The 19,220-nt window shown below is 36.3% G+C and overlaps 4 protein-coding genes and 2 non-coding genes across 7 annotated transcripts; 4 read left to right on the top strand and 2 right to left on the bottom strand.

Moving 5' to 3' along the window:
- Positions 1-909: 909 nt before the first annotated feature.
- LOC121752004 lies at positions 910-10,441 on the bottom strand. Of its 2 annotated transcripts, XM_042146862.1 has the most exons (20): positions 10,211-10,441; positions 9,827-10,119; positions 9,606-9,720; positions 9,157-9,239; positions 8,591-8,808; positions 8,357-8,489; positions 8,032-8,114; positions 7,500-7,706; positions 6,921-7,277; positions 5,922-6,093; positions 5,402-5,593; positions 5,010-5,216; positions 4,385-4,477; positions 4,081-4,295; positions 3,337-3,912; positions 3,143-3,223; positions 2,917-2,999; positions 1,938-2,687; positions 1,503-1,653; positions 910-1,417 (listed from the first exon to the last, which is right to left on the bottom strand). In XM_042146862.1, the coding sequence occupies exons 1-20, from the start codon at positions 10,329-10,331 to the stop codon at positions 1,351-1,353; spliced, it is 4,197 nt and encodes a 1,398-aa protein (XP_042002796.1). In that variant the 5' UTR covers positions 10,332-10,441; the 3' UTR covers positions 910-1,350. The 2 variants fall into 2 exon arrangements, with proteins under 2 accessions (XP_042002796.1, XP_042002797.1); XM_042146863.1 differs by lacking the exon at positions 10,211-10,441 and having other exon boundaries at positions 9,606-9,723; positions 9,827-9,966.
- A 400-nt stretch (positions 10,442-10,841) lies between these two features.
- On the bottom strand, positions 10,842-10,914 carry TRNAF-AAA. Its single transcript has one exon. It is a non-coding gene; the product is annotated as a tRNA-Phe (tRNA).
- Positions 10,915-10,968: 54 nt separating this feature from the next.
- Positions 10,969-13,003, top strand: LOC121750238 (autophagy-related protein 8i). Its single transcript, XM_042144732.1, has 5 exons — positions 10,969-11,124; positions 11,205-11,260; positions 12,054-12,106; positions 12,419-12,537; positions 12,624-13,003. The coding sequence occupies exons 1-5, from the start codon at positions 11,085-11,087 to the stop codon at positions 12,746-12,748; spliced, it is 393 nt and encodes a 130-aa protein (XP_042000666.1). The 5' UTR covers positions 10,969-11,084; the 3' UTR covers positions 12,749-13,003.
- Positions 13,004-14,249: 1,246 nt separating this feature from the next.
- On the top strand, positions 14,250-15,650 carry LOC121750633. Its single transcript, XM_042145209.1, has 3 exons — positions 14,250-14,440; positions 15,083-15,157; positions 15,262-15,650. Exons 1-3 carry the CDS (start codon positions 14,288-14,290, stop codon positions 15,421-15,423), a joined length of 390 nt encoding a protein of 129 aa, XP_042001143.1. The 5' UTR covers positions 14,250-14,287; the 3' UTR covers positions 15,424-15,650.
- Positions 15,651-16,250: 600 nt separating this feature from the next.
- On the top strand, positions 16,251-18,373 carry LOC121751856 (GDSL esterase/lipase At3g62280-like). The gene is made up of 4 exons (XM_042146651.1): positions 16,251-16,258; positions 16,461-16,745; positions 17,282-17,331; positions 17,607-18,373. Exons 1-4 carry the CDS (start codon positions 16,251-16,253, stop codon positions 17,819-17,821), a joined length of 558 nt encoding a protein of 185 aa, XP_042002585.1. The 3' UTR covers positions 17,822-18,373.
- Positions 18,374-18,506: 133 nt separating this feature from the next.
- Positions 18,507-18,579, top strand: TRNAF-GAA. The gene has a single exon. It is a non-coding gene; the product is annotated as a tRNA-Phe (tRNA).
- The last annotated feature ends 641 nt before the right edge of the window (positions 18,580-19,220 follow it).

Raw genomic sequence — 19,220 nt, 5'->3', positions numbered from 1 at the left:
GTAGATTCTTCTACTACTACAACTTAAATGAAACACGACTCCACAATTGTCGGCGCAATTTTATTTATAATTTTTATATTTAAATTGTAATTTTATTATGAGTATATTTTATTTCTAAAATACAAAAATAATTACATCCACCTATTTTAAAAAATCATAGCTCCGGGCTCGTGTTTATATTATTTCATTAGGAATATTTCACGAATACTTTTATATCTTTAATCTTATTTCAACATCCTATAGAATCTTGTACAGTAAAGTAAAGTAGCCAGTTAAGACTGATTTATTCATTTTCTAGAAAAAAGAATGTTTACTAGCGAAGAAGATATTTTGAGGGAAAGAATCATTTTTAAAAAGGTGTAGGTAGCAGAGGAGCTGCCAAAAATAAATTTTCTTTTAAGAAAACAAAATTATAAAAATGAAAACAAATAAAACCTCCACGTGTAAAGTCCACCATACTCACCAACCCCAACAAAAGAAATTTAATATATTCATGATAAGAACGAAGAATATATTAAGCCAATTAATTTTTACGATAAGATTATGTCATTAACCTAATAAATAAAAACTATATATAAACTAATCTATATTTACTAAATTGAATGCAAAAAATAGGAAATCCCACAGTTTTTGATAAAATCTAACAGTTAACTGATTTTATTTAATTCATATCCCATTAAAATGATAAGATTAGAGAAATCCTAATGATAAAATAAAAATACTCAGCCGTACATCTTATCATTCATAAATTAAAAAAGATTAGACAAATGCTAGCAATAAAATAAAATTTCTCAGAAAGCTCCCAAGTGAATAAGAAATTTTATATTTCTTGGTGCAGTTTGGAATTTTACCAACTCTGATAAGACTTGAGAAGTCCACAACCAATAACCTAAGACTAAGACAACCACCAACCAAATTAAATGAAATTATATAAATAAAAAACTTGGTTTTTGTGACAATATCAAAAAGGAGTTTGATCTGCTCACCAACTCAACAGATAGAGAAAATACTTAAAATAGATGCAATTACATAGTTACCAACTCAAAGGAGAAGGCAATTTGTCAGCAACAAGAGTTGGCAAAACAACCTTTTGTTGTGAGAGAGCAGAAAACATTCATGTATAGGTGGGGTTATGAATCCCAGCCTTTTGTAAGTCGTGATTTATAAAAAACAGCACTTGGTAGAAGGCTTCTGCAACCTTAACATGATTCTGAAGCTGTGGGACGGGCAGCCGAATCTAGACTCTACGCAGGGCTGAGCATGTAGCCATTCCACAGGTAGCAGATTCTGTGACAATGAGGACAATGGTCACGCCCCAAGCGCCAAAACAACCTACATTTCGTTATCCACCTAATTTGTTGGACGGAATTCTATCATCTGCATCCCCCTTCCAGCAACTGCAATCTGATAATGATTTCTGGATTGATGAACAAACAATCACCTACTCATTAAGGCAAGGGGAGAAGGAACATAACTATCACAAAAGTGGGTTATCCGCTTACCTGCCACAGATTTTAACATCTAATGATTCTGGCTCGGGCACATTGATGATCAAATGGGAACACTCTGTAAGTTTATCGTGACTAAGATTCCAACACCTGACTCGCTGGTCAAGACCAACAGAAAAAACCCAACTCCCATCCGTCCACACACCTACATAAAGAACAAATTAGACAGTCTTTTCCAGCATATCAAGTCAAAAATTTCTTTTACACCCAAAGAAAATAATCTTCAATACAAACACTGAATATGAATATGGATACAATGCCTTACGTAGACTTTAGAAAGCATTAGTGCATGTTTCCACTGGAAGTTTCAGAATGATCAAAGAACAACACCAAATACTCATATCTCTTAGAACTTAGTTCTAAAATAATGAAGTTTTTCTCCTGATAAGGCAAAGGGGGCGATGAGAAATTAAAGAAAGTACGAAATACCTTTGACAGCAGAACTATGAGCTGATTTGTTCTTATCCAGATATGTAACCAGCATCTGATGGTTTTGGATCCGGAAATGGTGATTGCAATTGTTCGTAGCCACTGGCTTAGAGTTCAAATGGATTTCAGCATTCATATTTTGTGACTTCATCGTAGGATCTAATTCCAAATCACATCTAAGACAATTAATCGCCTGATCATCACCGCCGCTTACAACATAGAATGTGGACATAGAATCATTAAGCCCTTGGTTTCTTATTTCAGAGACGAAAAGGCAATTGACCCCGGACTGGTGGATATTATCTAAGACCTGCATAGCCTCTACCACACTTATTTGTGGTGATAAATTATCTGTTTTCCTTTCAGACACAAGAGAACTCTGATTGTCAACCTTCAAAGGTACACGATCATCACTTTGTTTAAACATAGATGTTTCATGCAAATGATCTTCCTTTTCCTTGCTAGATTCTGTTCTTCCACCAGAGACTGAAAGGTTGCAACCTTTTTCTCTCAATTTGCAATTCACTGGTCTCTTCTTTTGTTTCTTAGTAGCTATGGATCGCCACCATCTACCCCCTTGACTCCCTCTACCAGTACGAGGCCGCTTCTGGAAATCTAGGCAGTTTTCCATTTTAAGACCTGCTATTTGCCTCATAAAGTTTTCAACACTCAGAGTCAGATCCCAGATAGCTATACTTCCATCAGTGGATCCAGTAATTGCCAAGTAAAAACTTCCAATCTGTGAGTTTTCTGTTAAATGATACTCCATAAATCAGGAACGATTTAAAACATCAACTAATAGATAAAAAATATGGATAACTATACATTTTTATAGAAAATTTGTTCAATGCATTAATCCAATTAAGAATGAATTCAAATTATAAATGGAAACAAGCTCATTCAAATGGCTACCCATCAACTCATCATCTAATTCCATCAGCACATATTTACGAGGAAACTTAGTCTATGGATATCTAACCTTTTGATAGAAGTCTAGGAGTGACAACAGGCTGCAAAGATAGCACAGGTGATGACAAGGGAGCCAAAGAGGCAACATCAAACCTGCCATGAAGGTGAAATAGACATTATAAATGAAAAAAAAAAGAATTGCATAAACTATCTACTAACAGTATCTAGAAAAGCGAAATAGAAGTAAGTACAATTTGATGCTTTGAGGTTATTTTATGGGTAAACCCAATGCGTACCAAAGCCGAAAAGGCAACACAAGAGCCCTCAGTGTAACCGTAGCATCTGAACAAGCCACAATAACAAAACAGACAGAAAACCTGCAGAAGAAACACATTCAGCAGTATGCACCTATAAATTAATTAATTATTTGAATCTGAAATATAAGCGCCATATGACAGGAATAATAAACATTATCGTAATTTCAACACACCTGGATCCAGCCTCTTTTACAATAAAAGCAGTGACATCTAGGTATCTCCAGTCATTTTCAAAATTATCTACAGGGTAAAGGTTTGTATCTGTGTTCCTGCATTCTGGAGAAACTGATTCACAAGGAATAGCATTCGAGGCTGTAACTATACCATCTTCAGGTGTTTCAGAAACATTGTTGCTATCTTGTCTTTTCATGTTACTGTTGTGTCTCAATGGCATATCCGTTGAGAGCCACTGGAAAGACAATGAAGACATGGTTGCTGCCGATGAATCTGGGGAGTTATTTTCATTGTTCTTGTTCATCTCACTGCTCATAGCATCCACCCTGTTTTTTATTGTTGTCACTGTTTGTTTCCAAGCAGTGACAACCCTTTTTGCACCAACAGAGATTAATATAAAAGGATCTCTACCATTTACAATCCCATTTTGTCTGTAAACTACATTACGGATATTAAAGGGATCAGGCATGAATACATGCATCTTTGACACAGCACATATTGAACGTACAGCAGATCCACCAACATGTTCCCCGAGATGTTGGGAGGACGACCAATTCTTCGTGCCTAACTCATACCTGAAAATTTTACCACGTCAATAGTTTTTTCTTGACTGAGCAATTGGTGAAGTATAGATTTTAAATATTCCAAGTCACACCATCTGTGGTTATATCAGATACTTTAAGCTTAACAAGTAAGTGGTTGTATCAGATACTTGAAGCTTAACAAGTAAAATAAATAAATACCTAGTCAATCGCACTGTTCCATCTTCACAACCAGTAGCTAACCAACTAGATTTGGCAACCAATCCACGGTTTTCATCTTGACTGCACAATGATTGTTCATGGATAAAGCACAACGAATGAATCTCCCTCCCATGAAATTGCAAATGAAGATTCTGAGGGTATATTTTTCTATTATTTTCAGGCACCCAGTGTCTATGAACATATATGACATCATCCTGCCAAGACAGCGGGATTGGATTAAAGCAGTAATTACACAAGAAGACTGAATGCGATAATCAAAAAGCATACAATTATCAAAAGATACCTTAACAAAAGCAAAGCAGTTCATCATCTCAGGCAAGTGGCCAAGATAATACGAGTGAGGACGTCGCCAACCACCACAAGTAATTTGTTGGACCTTTCAGAAAACATCCAATCAACAATCACATCACATGAACCGTCAAAACAGACAACTTGTGTGAAGGAAGATAACCTGCCACTTTCTGGGGGAAATACAAACCTCATATGCCCGTCCAAACTTGATACTCAATGTAAATTGTAAATATTCAAATGCATGTTTTGGAAAAGTATAGACATAGAAAATTCATTTCTAATGTTTGCATATCAGACAATTAACTTACACAATCCTAAAGTTATGGTAACATAATAGTTCCACTCAATGGAACGAGTATCAGATATACAGGCAGCATGTTACACAGACAACTAAGTGGAATGAAATTGACGTGAGGTGGCAGTTAGGATACTAGTATTTCTTTTTCTCCAAAAATCGGAAGCCAAAAATTCTTTAACAATTTACAAAAGCAGATAGTAGTCAGAAATTTCAGATATTTATGAATTTGTTGAATGAGAAGAAAGTGCTAAAGCTCAGAAGGCAAAAAAAACGAACACAATGATGCAGACATTTTCAATATAGGGGTCAGAGAGAACACCTTTGTGCCTGAAGTCAAATTCCATATTATGAAATTATCTGATGCAAAACCAACAGCATATTCGGAAACAACAGAGTCATCACAACAGTCTGTTGTGAAGACAGATCGGACTGCACCTAATTCTTTGACTTGCTTCATCCCTATGAATTCCATGCTTTGCAGATCCCTTTCATACTGAAAATGGCATACGCATCCATCTGCTCCCGTCTGTTCCAGGGGAGGGGAGGGGGTGAGGAAGGAAAATTGAAATTAGATGACCACACTAAAATATCAAAACTACCACATGCTAGCAAGAAAAAACTTGCATAGCATCCTCTCAATACTCTTCAAGTGTAACACAGCAATATGGCAATTGTTTAGGAATATATGCTCAGGACTTAATTGGATCATACCGAGCGTATATCGACTTCATCAGACAACAGTCTAGAAATAGAAACACTGTTAACGCTTGACACTCCATGAGCACCTTTGAAATAATTCACAGGTGATTCTTTGACTTCTGTGGTAGCAGAGTTACTGCTGAGTAGGGTTCTTGGTGAAGAAAACAGTATCAGATTACCACGAATGTCACCACATACTATCAACTGTAGAAAATAGCAAACGGTAGTAAATTTGAGATGATTCGATGATTCCTCTTAACAAACCAACTAGTATAGTACGGAGTAATATCTTATGATTTGATTGTGGCGTCAATCGTCATGAATTTCTATGACAAGTGGTAAATGAACAGATTGAAGTTACAAGATTTTGAGTAAGACCTTTACAGTGCACTAATGACTAAACCGAGATTTATTAATCCATCATATCTAACATATTCACAAGATTTTAGCTTATTTTAATTGCATAACAAGCACACAATAATGGTTTAGGAGTCCAGGCAATGTAACTAGGAGAGAACGTGATGATATGTACCTCTTCATCAAATGAAGCATCCAGACACATTATTCTCTTCCCAAAGCATGAAGCATACTCTGCAATTAAGCACACATCATAACTTCCTTTATCAATAAGAGAAGCAGAGTGCGAATTGTGGCATAGCTTCCATAGCTTCAGTCTACCGCCGGGATCAGCAGTGAAAATGAACCTTCATACAGGAAGTAACAAATTTAAGGAAGCATATTCAGTATATTATTTTCAGTAAATTGAGCATAGTACAGGATATAAGTTTTTAACAGTATAAGGGTAAAGTCACAATTTACAAATAGCATTAAAGAACCCATCTTGTGTGAGACATGGAAGGATTTATATAATTAAAAAACAATATTGCCGGCACGAAAATATTAAAATTATAGGTTAGTGTCTAGTCACATGACAATCCCAGTGTAGGCACCATCTAAAGAAATAAAAAAGGTAGATGTGCAGCAATTTTCCTATAGTTATTTCCACTGCTCTAGTTGTACTCATATGTGAGATAGATCCTTAAATTTTGAATACTCATATTAGATCATCACCTTGAATATTGCTCCCTCCATCCCTTAAAACATTGCTCATTTCTTTTCAGCATGGGTTTGAATAAATGATAAGTAAGTGTGTACATGAGTCTAAAAGGGGCCACATTTATTGTAGGGGTATTGTATTTAATATTGTGAATGTTAGATGAGTGTGGGCCATGGTTATTTATGTAAATAAGTTGATAACGTGAGTAGAAAATATAAGGAGCAATGGTGGGGTAGTTACCAACAATGGATGACAGTGTTTTGCGGACAGGCTATAATAGCAAAATGGGTATTGTTTTAACTTTACAGGATAGAGGGAGTATGATGCCACATCCAATGTAGCTCTCTGTTGAACTATACATTACCTACAACTATTTCATTGCTCTAGCTGTACTCCCAGGTGAGCATGATCCTTAATATTTGAATACTGATATTAGACAATCACCATAAATACTATGATGTGACTAAACATTACCTAGCTTCTGACAACTTGCACCAATAAGTTCCTAAGAGATGTCTCTCTTCTTCAGCTGGCCAAGTAAAAGTAAATTCAACTTCTACTTTCCAACCAGTTCCAACTGCATGAGCAATCGTCATTCTGCCTTTCCCGTCCCCAGCAGCAATCCAATCTTCACATCTGTCTGGGGTGTCAGAACATTTTGATAATAAGTCCATACAGATGATCGGTGCTTCCTCACTGATACGAGCAAGTTCAGTCCAATTGGCAGCTTCAGTATTGCATAGATTAACATGGTATAGATAACCATTGTTGGTAGCCACATAAAGTGAATCTTCACGTGAAAAGTTCAAACAGCGGACATACTCACTTTTGCTGCAAGAATTCATAGAGTTCAAAAATTCTATGCATGATAGGAGAACAGAAAAACAAATGAAAGAAGTAAATTAGAAAAGTTTTACGGAGTCAAAGTATATACTTATCCAGAAAGGGAAAAAGGACAATTCAAAATAACTAATTTTAATAATACCATCCTTTCATTAGTACGGAATATTTTGGTACCATGCATGAAGAGTCATGTATTTGCTGCAAATATACCTGTCCATGAGCCCACCATATGATGATGATTTTGGTATAGAAAGAGCAAAAGCTTCCTTTCTATCACTGAAATCCTCTGATGCAACTGTTTTCTCTATTCCTTCATTAGAAATACAAATCTGGTGAAGCTTTATTGCTGAATCAAAACCAGCAGTAACTAGAAGTGAAGAAACGGGATCATATAAACATCGCCATACTCCCCTCCCACTGTAGAAGACAATAACATACACAATTCAACAGAAGTACGCAAGGGGCCGTGAACCAAGAGACTCTCACTGGATCATAAGAGAACCAAGGAGACACAGATGTAAGAGAAGTCCAAGTACATGCATGTATTACAATATTCAAGAGGAGGATTCTCATGATATTTTATAAAATAAAATCAAGTAAAAAAAATTTCAGTCTGCAACGTTTTACAGTCGTCATCATATGAATTATCAGTCTCAGAGCGGGGGCAGTGTAGATAAAACCATAAATATGACTCTGCAATAGTGATAAATTTTGGTAATGTGGTCAAACGTATGCAGCTTACATATGCTCCTTGATTTCCTTGAGTTCTCTGCCATGATGGTCCCAAACACGGCATGTACAGTCCTCACCAGCAGTGATGATTAACTGGACAAATGACAAGACAATATAACAAGTCAATGAGAACAGAACATCATTTTTGCGCTGTATAGATAAACATTTATTCAGCATTATACAAGATAATCAAGGATCACAATTGGTCCAACTCTTATTGAGATCTGTGGTAAACCGGACCTGACCTTTACATGCACATATTATCTAACTCAGACAAATACATAACTAAAACTATCATTATGGAATGAAAAGAAAATTCATGAAGAAAAACTTACAGATTCAAATATACAGCAGTCCCAAATTCTTGCATTATGCCCAAATAAAACAGGGCCCTCAATTTGATTGACCTGTTCCTGAGTAGCATTGCATGAAATTCCTTTCTCTGCCTGAACCTCCCAAATACGAGCACTGAACTAATCAAGAAATGGCCCATACCATAAAGAGTCATGAATCAAGTAATCTATGACTAGGTTAATTAACAAGAGAGAATAAATATAAAATGTTACCACCTGCGGTCATCAGAAACAGAAACGAGTTTAGTCCCATTAGAGAACCACGCAATACGAAAAATTGAACCTTCATGCCCTACAAGCCTACTTATAAGAGCATCTTTATAGTTGGGGCAAGGATAGGAGAAGCCTTCATCACTGTTCAGCTGCAAATGGTCTTCCGCATGACTTCCAGGTTGTTTGGCACCATTCTGACAAATGACTTTCCAAACAACTACCTGCCAAATATAAAAATGTTTGTCCACCTTGATCACTATTTGGTGTTTCATGCAGAAAACTTCAATTTATTAACTTATGCCATGATATTCTGGAGATCAAAATAAGGAAAGATATGAATATGTGATTATATACACTAGAGGGTGCTGCGTTGTGAAATACATGTGAAGAGTTCTAAGGGAACAAGAACCATCCAAGGTGCCAATTCATTGGAACACTCAATTAGTAGCTTAGCAGCAGAGACACCCGGTCAGAGATTCTAATGTTGTACGTTACAGAGACAGAGACAGAGACAGAGACAGATTATAAGTGGAATAAGAGCTACCACACACATGAATCATGATGATTACCTCATTGAAGATAGTACCAGAAGCAATACGAAGAGAGTCAATGTCATCCCCAAACATCTTCATTGAGTACAACAGACACCTCTCTGGACAGCATCATAAAGAAAAGACAGTCAGTGTCCAAATCAGCAAGGGAACAGAACAAGGAGCCAATGTCTTAGCATGCATTGAGGAAAAGGTTAGTAGTCTCAAATATCCGAAAGTCTTTTGAACATATTCAAATGTGAAATTTAGATTAAACTAACTTGCACGAGCATAATAAAACACCAAATTGACTCTCATAAATGGAGTACATATCTTGCAGGTAATCCACTATTCCTGATGCCATTTCCTCCGACATCCAACATTTAACTTTCAAAAGCAGTCTATGTATCGTTCAATTCTCAAGCACTATCACAAAACAGTGCATATAATATATTTCAAGAGGCAAAGGCGAAAGCATGACCCCCTACCGGCACATTTAACTTCAGAATACATATTGTATCTTGAGATATCCCAGAAGTATACATAATTGTCACTGCATCCGATGGCAAGGTAACGGGGATCCTCACTCGCAGTTGCACCATCCTACTACAGAAGAAAAAGAAAGGACTAATCACTCCCCACTGCGAGCTAAAACGTGTATAGCAAAACCCGAACCACATAAATAACTACTAAAAAAGTTGAAGGTAACCTTCAAGAAGCAAACGTCCATGACCCAATGCCTAAATTTAGGCAGCGAGTGAATAAGAGTCAGCTCCAAATGCAGAAAAGGCTCCTGCTTGCCGCTCGGTTCAACCCGCAAGGTGAAAAGCTTAACTCTCCTCTCCCCATAAACACAAACCCGGAAAGAAACAGCAGAACCCGCCAACTGTTTGTGAAAATTCTCCAAAGAGATCCCATGAACACGAATCCCTTCAAAGACTTCAAACGACTTCAGCGGCGCTCCAATCGCCAAATCGTAGACCAGAATCTGAGAGCCGGTCCCTGTTGAGGGGAACCATAGATTAGGGCAAATTCAGAAGACATGTATAACAATAAAAATGTGTGCGAGTATATATATATAGGGGAAATTAACCAGCTAGAAGGAGAGGTAGAGAGGATAGATTGGCGGGAAGATGGAGGAAACAGAGTGCTGATATTTCTCCGAGATACTGCCCGCGGCGGAGCTGCCATTGACTAGGCTCTGTTGCCCCCATTTTAGCAGCCGTTGCAATCAGCTTCTTCCGACAAATTTGGATACTACAAGAAATGTTGAAGAATTTGAGAAGGGTTTAAGGTTTGGAATATTGAACCTTTTAAATCATAGGCGATTTACTTATAACTTTCATATATACTCCATAACTCTAGCGTATTATTTGTAGTACAGAAAAAAATTCATTTATTAAATTATTGGCCATAAATCGGGTTCACTTTAGATTTTCTTAATTTGATTGAACTTGTTTGATACTCTACTATTTTATAAACTGAAAAATCTAATTTCACGATTTTCCAAATCAAAATGACATAAGGAGTATACCATTTTCAAATAGCTTGGCACCTGAGCACCTCCCATTTATGTAACCAAAATGAGCTTAAGTAACAGCATGTTGACGAGGCCCAAAACAAATGGGCAAATTAAATGAATGTCTTATGATGAGGCCCAAAACAAATGGGGTCTTTTGACGAGGCCCAAAACAAATGGGGTGATTTTAAAATAATGAAAAAAATGCGGTGATCGTGGATCGAACACGTGACCTTCAGATCTTTAGTCTGACGCTCTCCCAACTGATCTATCCCCGCTTTTGTTTTTCTAAGAAACGCAGAATTATGTGACTACACAATCACGACATCGTTGATTTTATATGTTATCGATTCTGATTATCCAATCAATTACTCAACATTTCTCTTTCCCCTTTTCCTCTCTCCCCACCAAATTCTGATCGGAAGCAAAGCAACATCTACAGACCGGGATGGGCAAGATGCAGTCTTTCAAGGAACAGTTTTCTTTCGGTTCGTTGCTTTGATTTCTCCCTGCACTTCAATTTTCGCCTCTTTTGTTCCAAGAAATTTGACAGCTATTTTATCTGCAGACGAAAGGGCAGAAGAATCACAGGATATCATCGCCAAATATCCTGATCGAGTTCCTGTATGTACTTTTCTGACACTTTCAGTTTGTTACGAAATTGTTGAATTCATAAATTATGCAAAGCTTAATTATCTAGTTTACAGTTGAAATCGATGCCGTTTAATTAAGTTATTGAGTTTATTTTGTTTATTCTTCTTCTGCTTTAGCCCTTTTGCTTCGGTTCTGAAGCTCTCTAGACGCATATTTGAAAATGTGTACTCAGATCCTCGGACTTGATAGCTGAAGAAATTGTGTAAATTCCTATAATATGCGTGTTTGTCATGTCATGATCACAGAGTTTGCTTTTGTGTTTGGACATCTTTTGATAAAACTGGTTTGATTGGAGTTTTCATGATATGCTTTGTTTTGAGACTGAAGCTCTAGATGATTGAAGAAGATAGCTATGTAAACATCATCGTTGCCACTTTTTGAGTTGATAGTCTTTAGAAAGAAATACTGTGGTCTAATCCTTGGCAAAATTCTTTAGGATTCTCTGATACTATAAATTTATGGTTAGAAAGGATTATCTTGTAACTCATTGTACGTTTGTAGTTTAGTTCAGGTTTAGTTGAAAGAATGTTTTTGATGAATTAAAATCTCATTTCATAGACAAAAATTATTGGTTTAAAAGCAATTTAGAAAACGCAAATATCATCAAAGAAACTTGCTTGAAAACTGAGTTGCTCTTGTGTATTAGCTATGAATTTTTAAGATTCTTTAGATGATTCCAATAAATGAATGACTTTCTTACACCTTGTATTGGTCATGTACTTGCTTTGCCATATCGTTGTTTGATTGGTGGACTATATTGTAGGTTGTTGCGGAAAGATATTCTAAGTCAGACCTTCCTGAAATGGAGAAGAGGAAGTAAGTCTTTCATTCCTTGTTAACCACTGTTTTCCATGTAGTTTTCACTGGGCTTGAGGTTTAATTTGTATTCTGCTACACAAACACATACAAACTTGTAAATTATTTATCGATGCTTAGATTTCATAGATTCAGTGCCTTGAGAGTGTTTCTCAGTTCAAGAATTGATTTTAAATATCTAGCAGAGTCGATTACTGTACACTATTTGCTTGACGAGATTTGGAGAGTATTCTTTTCAGCCATTCTTTAGCAGTTGACGAGTTAATGTGTTTCCAAAATTCTACTCCTACATTTTATGTGTGCTTCCAACAGATTCCTGGTACCTCGTGACATGTCAGTCGGCCAATTCATACACATTTTGGGCGCAAGGCTCCGCCTGGATCCCGGGAAAGCTCTCTTTGTATTTGTCAAGGATACATTACCACAAACAAGTACGATCTCTTCCCTAATTCTTTGGACATTCACTGTATGAAAGTCGATGGTTTCTTATCCTATTTCGTTGTCTTCGTTTTCACAGCAAGCTTTATCGAGTCCTTGTACAATTCATCCAAGGACGACGACGGGTTCCTTTACATGTGCTACAGCAGCGAGAAAACTTTTGGCAGCACTCATAATGTTATGTGGAATGAGTTTTCTCTTTAGCTAATGGCTAATAGTATGCCTGTGACTGTAAATATATTTGAATGGTATGTATACATTTGTTATTGTGTTTGTGTTGCTGGAATGTCAAATGTGTGAGTCATTGTGTCTCAAATCATTCGATGCTGCATAATCAAAGGCAACATGTAATCCAAAAGCATCATCTCACACTATGTACTACTACTACTACTACTTCAATATTCCACTTTAAAAAGTATACTAGTACTTTTTTATAATGAGGTAATTTGCTTTATCTAATTCATTTTTTGATGAGTAGCAAATTAATGTTATTTCTCTTGTTAAAGTAGTTGACATCTTGTTAGCTGCATTTATACATACTACTATTAAACTTAGGGCTCGTTTGGTATCTATGTCATGTTTCGACTAGACATGATATCATTATGATAGTAATCATAGTTTCGATTAGTTAATTTACATATATTGGGTGTTTGGTAAATTAAGATAATTGTGACTTATCTTGTTTTAGTGTTTGGTACACTAAGTCACAAATAAGGATTAAAATTATGATTGCTAAAATTATCCTCATTAATTTAAATTAATTACTAAACTATCCTCATTTTGCCCCAATAATTCCTATGAAAATGTAACCGCCGCTCCCCAGATTGTCACCACGACTTCTTTGCTTCTGAACAGTATTATATCGTTCATTCTACATCACAAAGAATATGGTGAGAGAATACGCATTCCCGTCTAGATCTGTCCCAAACTTGAACAAGCTCAAGATGCCCAAAGATTTACAAAAATCTGCAAACAAAACGCAATCAGTAGCTGCAATGTGTCCAATATCTATCAATTTGTCACACGATTACAGATTGGAGAAATAGACTAACAAATTAGTGAGTTGTTGAAATAGATTTGAGGGGATTTTCAAGGTATTTCAGATAAATCAAGAGGAATAATTGAAGAAATCCTAACCTTGATTTAGAAATTCTTGCCGTCGGGAGAGATGTAGTCGCCGGAAGGTTTCGAGTCGCCGAAAGAAATGGAGGGAGATAGATTGAGAGAATTTTGGAAGAGCTCTCTATCGCTATTGTTGTGAAGAAGAGAATTGTGTCTGTGATCTTTTTGGTTTAGGGTTAGAAAATTTGATGGGTATAATTGTATTTTTGCTAAATTAACTAGGCTTCCATGATAAATAACATAGGATTTTGGGTAGTTACAAATATGATTAAAATATAGGATTTTAGTTGGGCTTTGTGCGAGCCGGATACAAAACGCGGGCTACTATGTTTTGTAACATAACTACCAAACACATAAATAAACTCAGATTACTCTCTTATTTAGACGAAACGTAGCTACCAAATGCAGCCTTAATATTTTCGGAAGTGAACAATTTCGTTACCCACTGTAAATCATAACTAATGCATTTTTTTTAAAAAAAATAATAACACCGCTAATTTATCCTTTTTAAGAAAATTTTAAGAATTTATAAGAATAGATTTAATAAAAAAATGTCAGCGTCAACCGATATAAATTAAAAAGAAGCATTTTCAACAAATTGCAACAAATCGGTGGTCGAGAATGGCTGCGAATGAGGGGTTGGAAGAAGGCGAAGAATTTGTGTACAGGATCAGCACGGCCGATGAATGGGAGGAGCTGCAGCGGAGCGGCGCTACTTTCGGTGGAAATCTCGATCAATCAACTGGCTGTTTTCATCTCAGCAAGCTCGATCAGGTGCACAGATACCTCGCCTTTCTTATTGAGTTATTTTTTTCAGAGTTGTATAAAATGATTAATGCAATTTTTTTAAGTAGTTGGTATACGATTTTCGTTATTTTGAATGATTCGCTGAGATTGTTTGATTAAACCTAAACCATTGCTTATAATAATTGTGTAATTGTACTTCAAAGTGCCTGCTCCGTTGGTAGTTATGGGATTTCTGTTTTAATCAACTGTGTGTAAAATCACCTTCATTTACAATAATACTGATCTACTATTATTGACTTATTGTTAACCTTATCTGGATTGTTGATGCCTTAAGTTATAGAGCTGATTTAGCTTATCCACATAGAATGAAGAGTGAAATTACCATTACTGAGTTTGATGTCCACTTTTCAATGGTGGTTTATGATTGGGAATTTACAAAATTTGGTCCTTCTGCAAAATTAGTTTGCCAAGATGATGGATTTTGGCAATAAAGACTGGAAAAGGATGTATCTTCCTATCAATAATGTGCTTGCAAGCTGTTAAATTCTATTGTACCAGTTTCCATAATGCATAATCTCTCTCTCTCTCTCTCTCAGACTACTACAGTTTCAGAATGATATACTCAATAATTGAAATTAACTTTGCACCTTGTAATATTTTCAATTGCAGGTCCAATCAACTCTGCAAAACTTTTTCTTGAATGTTAAGGAGGATCTATACCTACTCAAAATAGATGCTAAAAAGGTATATATTGCATACAATGATAGTACATACTATTATGCATTCGCAGAGTTCCGGCTGTGTCCCTAGGTTTGTGAGTATGAGCTAACAAGTATTAACTGTGGCAGCTTGGAAACGGTTTAATCTACGAAGCTGTGGACGAGTCCAATACGTTTCCTCATTTCTATGGTCCATCCCGGAGTTTCAGTCCTCTTCCACTAGACGTCGTTACACAAGCAGAGAAGCTGACCCTGTCGGATGGCAAATTCGAATGCAGCCTTCTGACTTAGAAAACCAGGTTTTAGTCAGCACACTGTATTGCTTCTCTACGCTGTTGTTCTGTTCAATACCCATTAGAAAACACATTCTCAGAAGAAATATTATCTTAGCATTTTTATGCATATTTTGTGCTAGAGAAGGATGATTCCCTAATGAAAGTTTCAAAGTATGTAATGCCTATTGTTATAAAAATATTGCCTTTGCCTTTTTGTGCCTGTAGAAAAGAGACTTGTTTATAGCTCGATTTCTCCATTTATAAATTCGGTCAAATTCATTTTCATGACAAGATGATGGATAATCGTGTGTTCCATATAAGTCACTACTGCTATTATAGTGGAGTACCAAATAAGTGTTCAGTCCATTCATCATCGAATTAGTGCTTTATCAATAAAACATTACCAATCTATAATGCGAAAACACATAGGTTGAGAATCTCATACTATATGTTGTTAAAAAGAGAAGAGAGTGCATCTGAAAAGACTACTCGACCATACGAGTAAAGAAGAGAGAAGACCGTCCTAGAAAGTGAGACGCTGCAATCCGTTGTGCCTTCCCGATAAAACGTGAGATCCGAACTTCGGGTGATCAAGACAACTCAAGCCCTTCTTCCAACGACCTGAAAAATACCAAGATACTAGTATAAGACACAGAAGAAAGAACTTGAATACTAGTACTAATATAAGTCGAGTCCGACTCAATCCAACTACCCATGACCATAAAATAAAAACACAAAGGAATTTGTAAATTACCTTGTTTTTTCAAGAAAATGAAACAGAGTTTGGATTGCTAGATTGTTCCATATATAGGCCAATCACCATCCACTAATAAATGAGCAAAAATGGTGGTGTATATCTGTCAACTGATCATGAAAATAGCAAATAGATTAAGATTTTATATGCATTAGTCCAAGACGCATTTCTCCCACCATTTAAGAGAAATGCAATGTTCGCCCCCTACATAATGACAACCATATTGGGTGATAGTTGTCACGTTCCCATTTAACCATTTAGTAACAAATGCAATTTGCGCCTCTCTATATATAACTAAGGTCCCAATTTTTCATCTCTCATAAGAACAAACTTAAAGATGAAATCCAAAAATGGCATGTTCATAGCTTGTGTCACATTATCAATGCTGGTGTTTCATGCTGCTTCACAGTGCAGCAGGAAACCAGTGATATTCAACTTCGGCGATTCGAATTCAGACACCGGCTGCCTTGCTGCAGCAATGGGATACGAGTTCGGCTATCCGGACTCTTTCATCGCCCCACCGGTCGCCTGTGTGACGGCCGCCTCATCATCGACTTCCTTTGTAAGCTAGTACAAATAGTGGCGTAAGCTCCTACCAAGCTAAAGTTTTTCTTTTCTATTAAATCATCAAATTATCATACTCTTTCCGTCCATGAAAAATTGTCTAATTTTGTTATTTTGGGTGACCAGATTCATTTTCTCTCTTTTACTTTACCAATTTATCATTAAAATCCGTGTCACTTTTTTTTGTGGACGTAGGGACTAGTATTTTACTGTATAGTAACCCTCATAGTCAGGTGCAAATAGCATAAAACTGTCCTTTTAAATCTGAAGTCTCAAACTAAAAATTAGGCCCACATTGAATTTTAATTACTCAAGATTCGTGGGGTCTTTGTTATGAATAATTCTTAATAGGGGTACTACAAATGTATGGATCGGCGAGTTTGGTGTGCCCGTGAAACACAGCTTCTTGCTTTACGTGATCAGATAGATTCTCTTTCTTTATTCATGACAAGTTGCATATACTATTATGCTCGTGATCACCTTAATTCTATTATGCATAGTATTTTTTTTTTTGATATATTAGCTCCAATATTTTAATGTTGGTGTGAAAACACAGGCGAAAATGTGAAGTCAAATTATTTGAGTCCGTATCTGGAATCATTGGAGGCAGGTTTCTCGAATGGAGCAAATTTCGCGATTGCTAGCTCAACCACTCTCCCTAAATACGTTTCATTCAGTTTGAACATTCAAATTCTTCAATTCAGACGCTTTCTTAATCACACTCTCCGCCTCCAATCCCAAGCTCTAAACTTGCAACCTTAATTACAACCGATTTCTAATCATATATAACACCATGTGCACTATCTTATTATTATGCATGACTTCAATAAGTACTCCTTTGATGATGATATTGATTTTTCTATTAATGGGTTTTGGAGAAGGTTACAAGAATCTTGTGGGAGAAGATGGATTCAAGAACGCCATCTACATGATCGATATAGGCCAAAATGATCTCACGCCTGCATTCAACAACGTTCCGTACGACCAAGTTCTTCAAAAGATCCCTTCATTCATCTCAGAGATTAAGGAGGCTATGTGGGTAAGCAAACACCACTCTCTCACCATGACAATTACTACTAGACTGCGCGATCCATGAATGAAGCGTCCAAAGCATTCAACTCCCAACTGCGCGATCTTTGCCAACAAGTACGCGATCAGATGAAAAACACGACCATCGTCTATGTGGATCAAATACAGTCTCATTGCAAATTCTTCCACCTACGGTGAGTTGACTCATAATCATACATATAACTAGCAGTGAGCAAAATATCTGAAAATTGAAATATGAAATACAACTGTTGGCAATATTGATGGCATGTTGCGGACATGGTTGGTGGAGTGCCTTACAACTTCGATCCAGAGAAAAAGTGTCGGGATGCAGGGTTCGGCCTGTGTAAGGAAGGGGCAGGGGCAGGGGCAGGGCCCTACGTGAGTTGGGATGGAGTAGGCTGCTAATACCATTGTTGCCTCTGCAATCTTGTCTACTAAATATTCCACTCCAAACCTTCCATTTAACTTTTTCTGCAATAACTAATTTATACTACTACACTTATGTAGCTAAATTGAAGATCATGCTCGTGCTTGTGTGATTTGCTAATTGATAGTCTTATATATAAATATTATATAGTAATTTTTCATTTTAGAATAAATTGAGTAGTCAAGAATTATATATGTGTGGAGTATATAAAAAAAATTAGAAATTGTTTTAGAACTTAGATCGAAATTAATATATATATATATATATATATATATATATATGATTAAAACTAAAAAGTCATGTTGCGGGGATAGCTCAGTTGGGAGAGCGTCAGACTGAAGATCTGAAGGTCACGTGTTCGATCCACGTTCACCGCATTTTTCATTTCTTTTAATATTTTGGGCTGCAATCTCTCTCTCTTAATAATAAAGCCCATTTGTTTGGGCCTAGTCAAAATTAGGCACATTATTATTTCTTTTTAGACCATTGTTTTCATAAGCCTATTTATTGTTAATTACTATTACACTACTATTCTTGTGCTTTTAGGTGGTGTTCGGTTTCCAAGATAAAATAATACGAGATACAATCTAGGATTGAGTTGTGAGATTATTTTAGTCATAGGGGTTGAATCTCATGAACCAAACATACTACAAATTTAATCTCGGATACAATCTTACAAACCGAACACCACCTTAGTCTAGTCATGACTATTCTAGAGAATTGACCTCAATAATTCACTAACATGTTTATTAGTAATCATTCACATTTCTAAAAGATTAATACACTTGACATTTGAACTATTGAAATAGCGATGGATCAAAATGAAGCATTGGGGGGGTCATACACAGTGGCCAATGGTTGAGATGAAAATTGAACTACCTCACGATTATTATATTATTTTTATTATTGTCATTTATTTCGTGGTTTTTTTCTCAGCCTCAAATCTCTCAATGATTTTGTTGCTATTGATTTTAAAAAAGTTTTTGGTGCCAGACAAAATCATTCGATTCTACCTTTC

Source organism: Salvia splendens, chromosome 10 (assembly GCF_004379255.2).
Source record: "Salvia splendens isolate huo1 chromosome 10, SspV2, whole genome shotgun sequence".
In the NCBI taxonomy this organism is placed as follows: Eukaryota; Viridiplantae; Streptophyta; class Magnoliopsida; order Lamiales; family Lamiaceae; genus Salvia; species Salvia splendens.
Note: the sequence above shows the minus strand (reverse complement) of the source record. Positions and strands in the feature narration are given on the sequence as shown.

What these genes read in the sequence shown, in the direction of transcription:
- LOC121752004 (XM_042146862.1), bottom strand. Translation starts at nt 10,331, where the DNA reads ATGGGGGCAACAGAGCCTAGTCAATGGCAGCTCCGCCGCGGGCAGTAT. An exon ending in ATGAAGTCGATATACGCTCG is followed by an intron (nt 5,217 to 5,401) that starts GTATGATCCAAT and finishes CCCCTGGAACAG; the next exon opens with ACGGGAGCAGATGGATGCGT. An exon ending in GTGTTGCCTTTTCGGCTTTG is followed by an intron (nt 3,000 to 3,142) that starts GTACGCATTGGG and finishes CCTTCATGGCAG; the next exon opens with GTTTGATGTTGCCTCTTTGG.
- LOC121750238 (XM_042144732.1), top strand. Translation starts at nt 11,085, where the DNA reads ATGGGCAAGATGCAGTCTTTCAAGGAACAGTTTTCTTTCG. An exon ending in AATATCCTGATCGAGTTCCT is followed by an intron (nt 11,261 to 12,053) that starts GTATGTACTTTT and finishes ACTATATTGTAG; the next exon opens with GTTGTTGCGGAAAGATATTC. An exon ending in CCTGAAATGGAGAAGAGGAA is followed by an intron (nt 12,107 to 12,418) that starts GTAAGTCTTTCA and finishes TGCTTCCAACAG; the next exon opens with ATTCCTGGTACCTCGTGACA.
- LOC121750633 (XM_042145209.1), top strand. Translation starts at nt 14,288, where the DNA reads ATGGCTGCGAATGAGGGGTTGGAAGAAGGCGAAGAATTTGTGTACAGG. An exon ending in ATCTCAGCAAGCTCGATCAG is followed by an intron (nt 14,441 to 15,082) that starts GTGCACAGATAC and finishes TTTCAATTGCAG; the next exon opens with GTCCAATCAACTCTGCAAAA. An exon ending in TCAAAATAGATGCTAAAAAG is followed by an intron (nt 15,158 to 15,261) that starts GTATATATTGCA and finishes TAACTGTGGCAG; the next exon opens with CTTGGAAACGGTTTAATCTA.
- LOC121751856 (XM_042146651.1), top strand. An exon ending in AAGCTAGTACAAATAGTGGC is followed by an intron (nt 16,746 to 17,281) that starts GTAAGCTCCTAC and finishes GTGAAAACACAG; the next exon opens with GCGAAAATGTGAAGTCAAAT. An exon ending in CGTATCTGGAATCATTGGAG is followed by an intron (nt 17,332 to 17,606) that starts GCAGGTTTCTCG and finishes GTTTTGGAGAAG; the next exon opens with GTTACAAGAATCTTGTGGGA.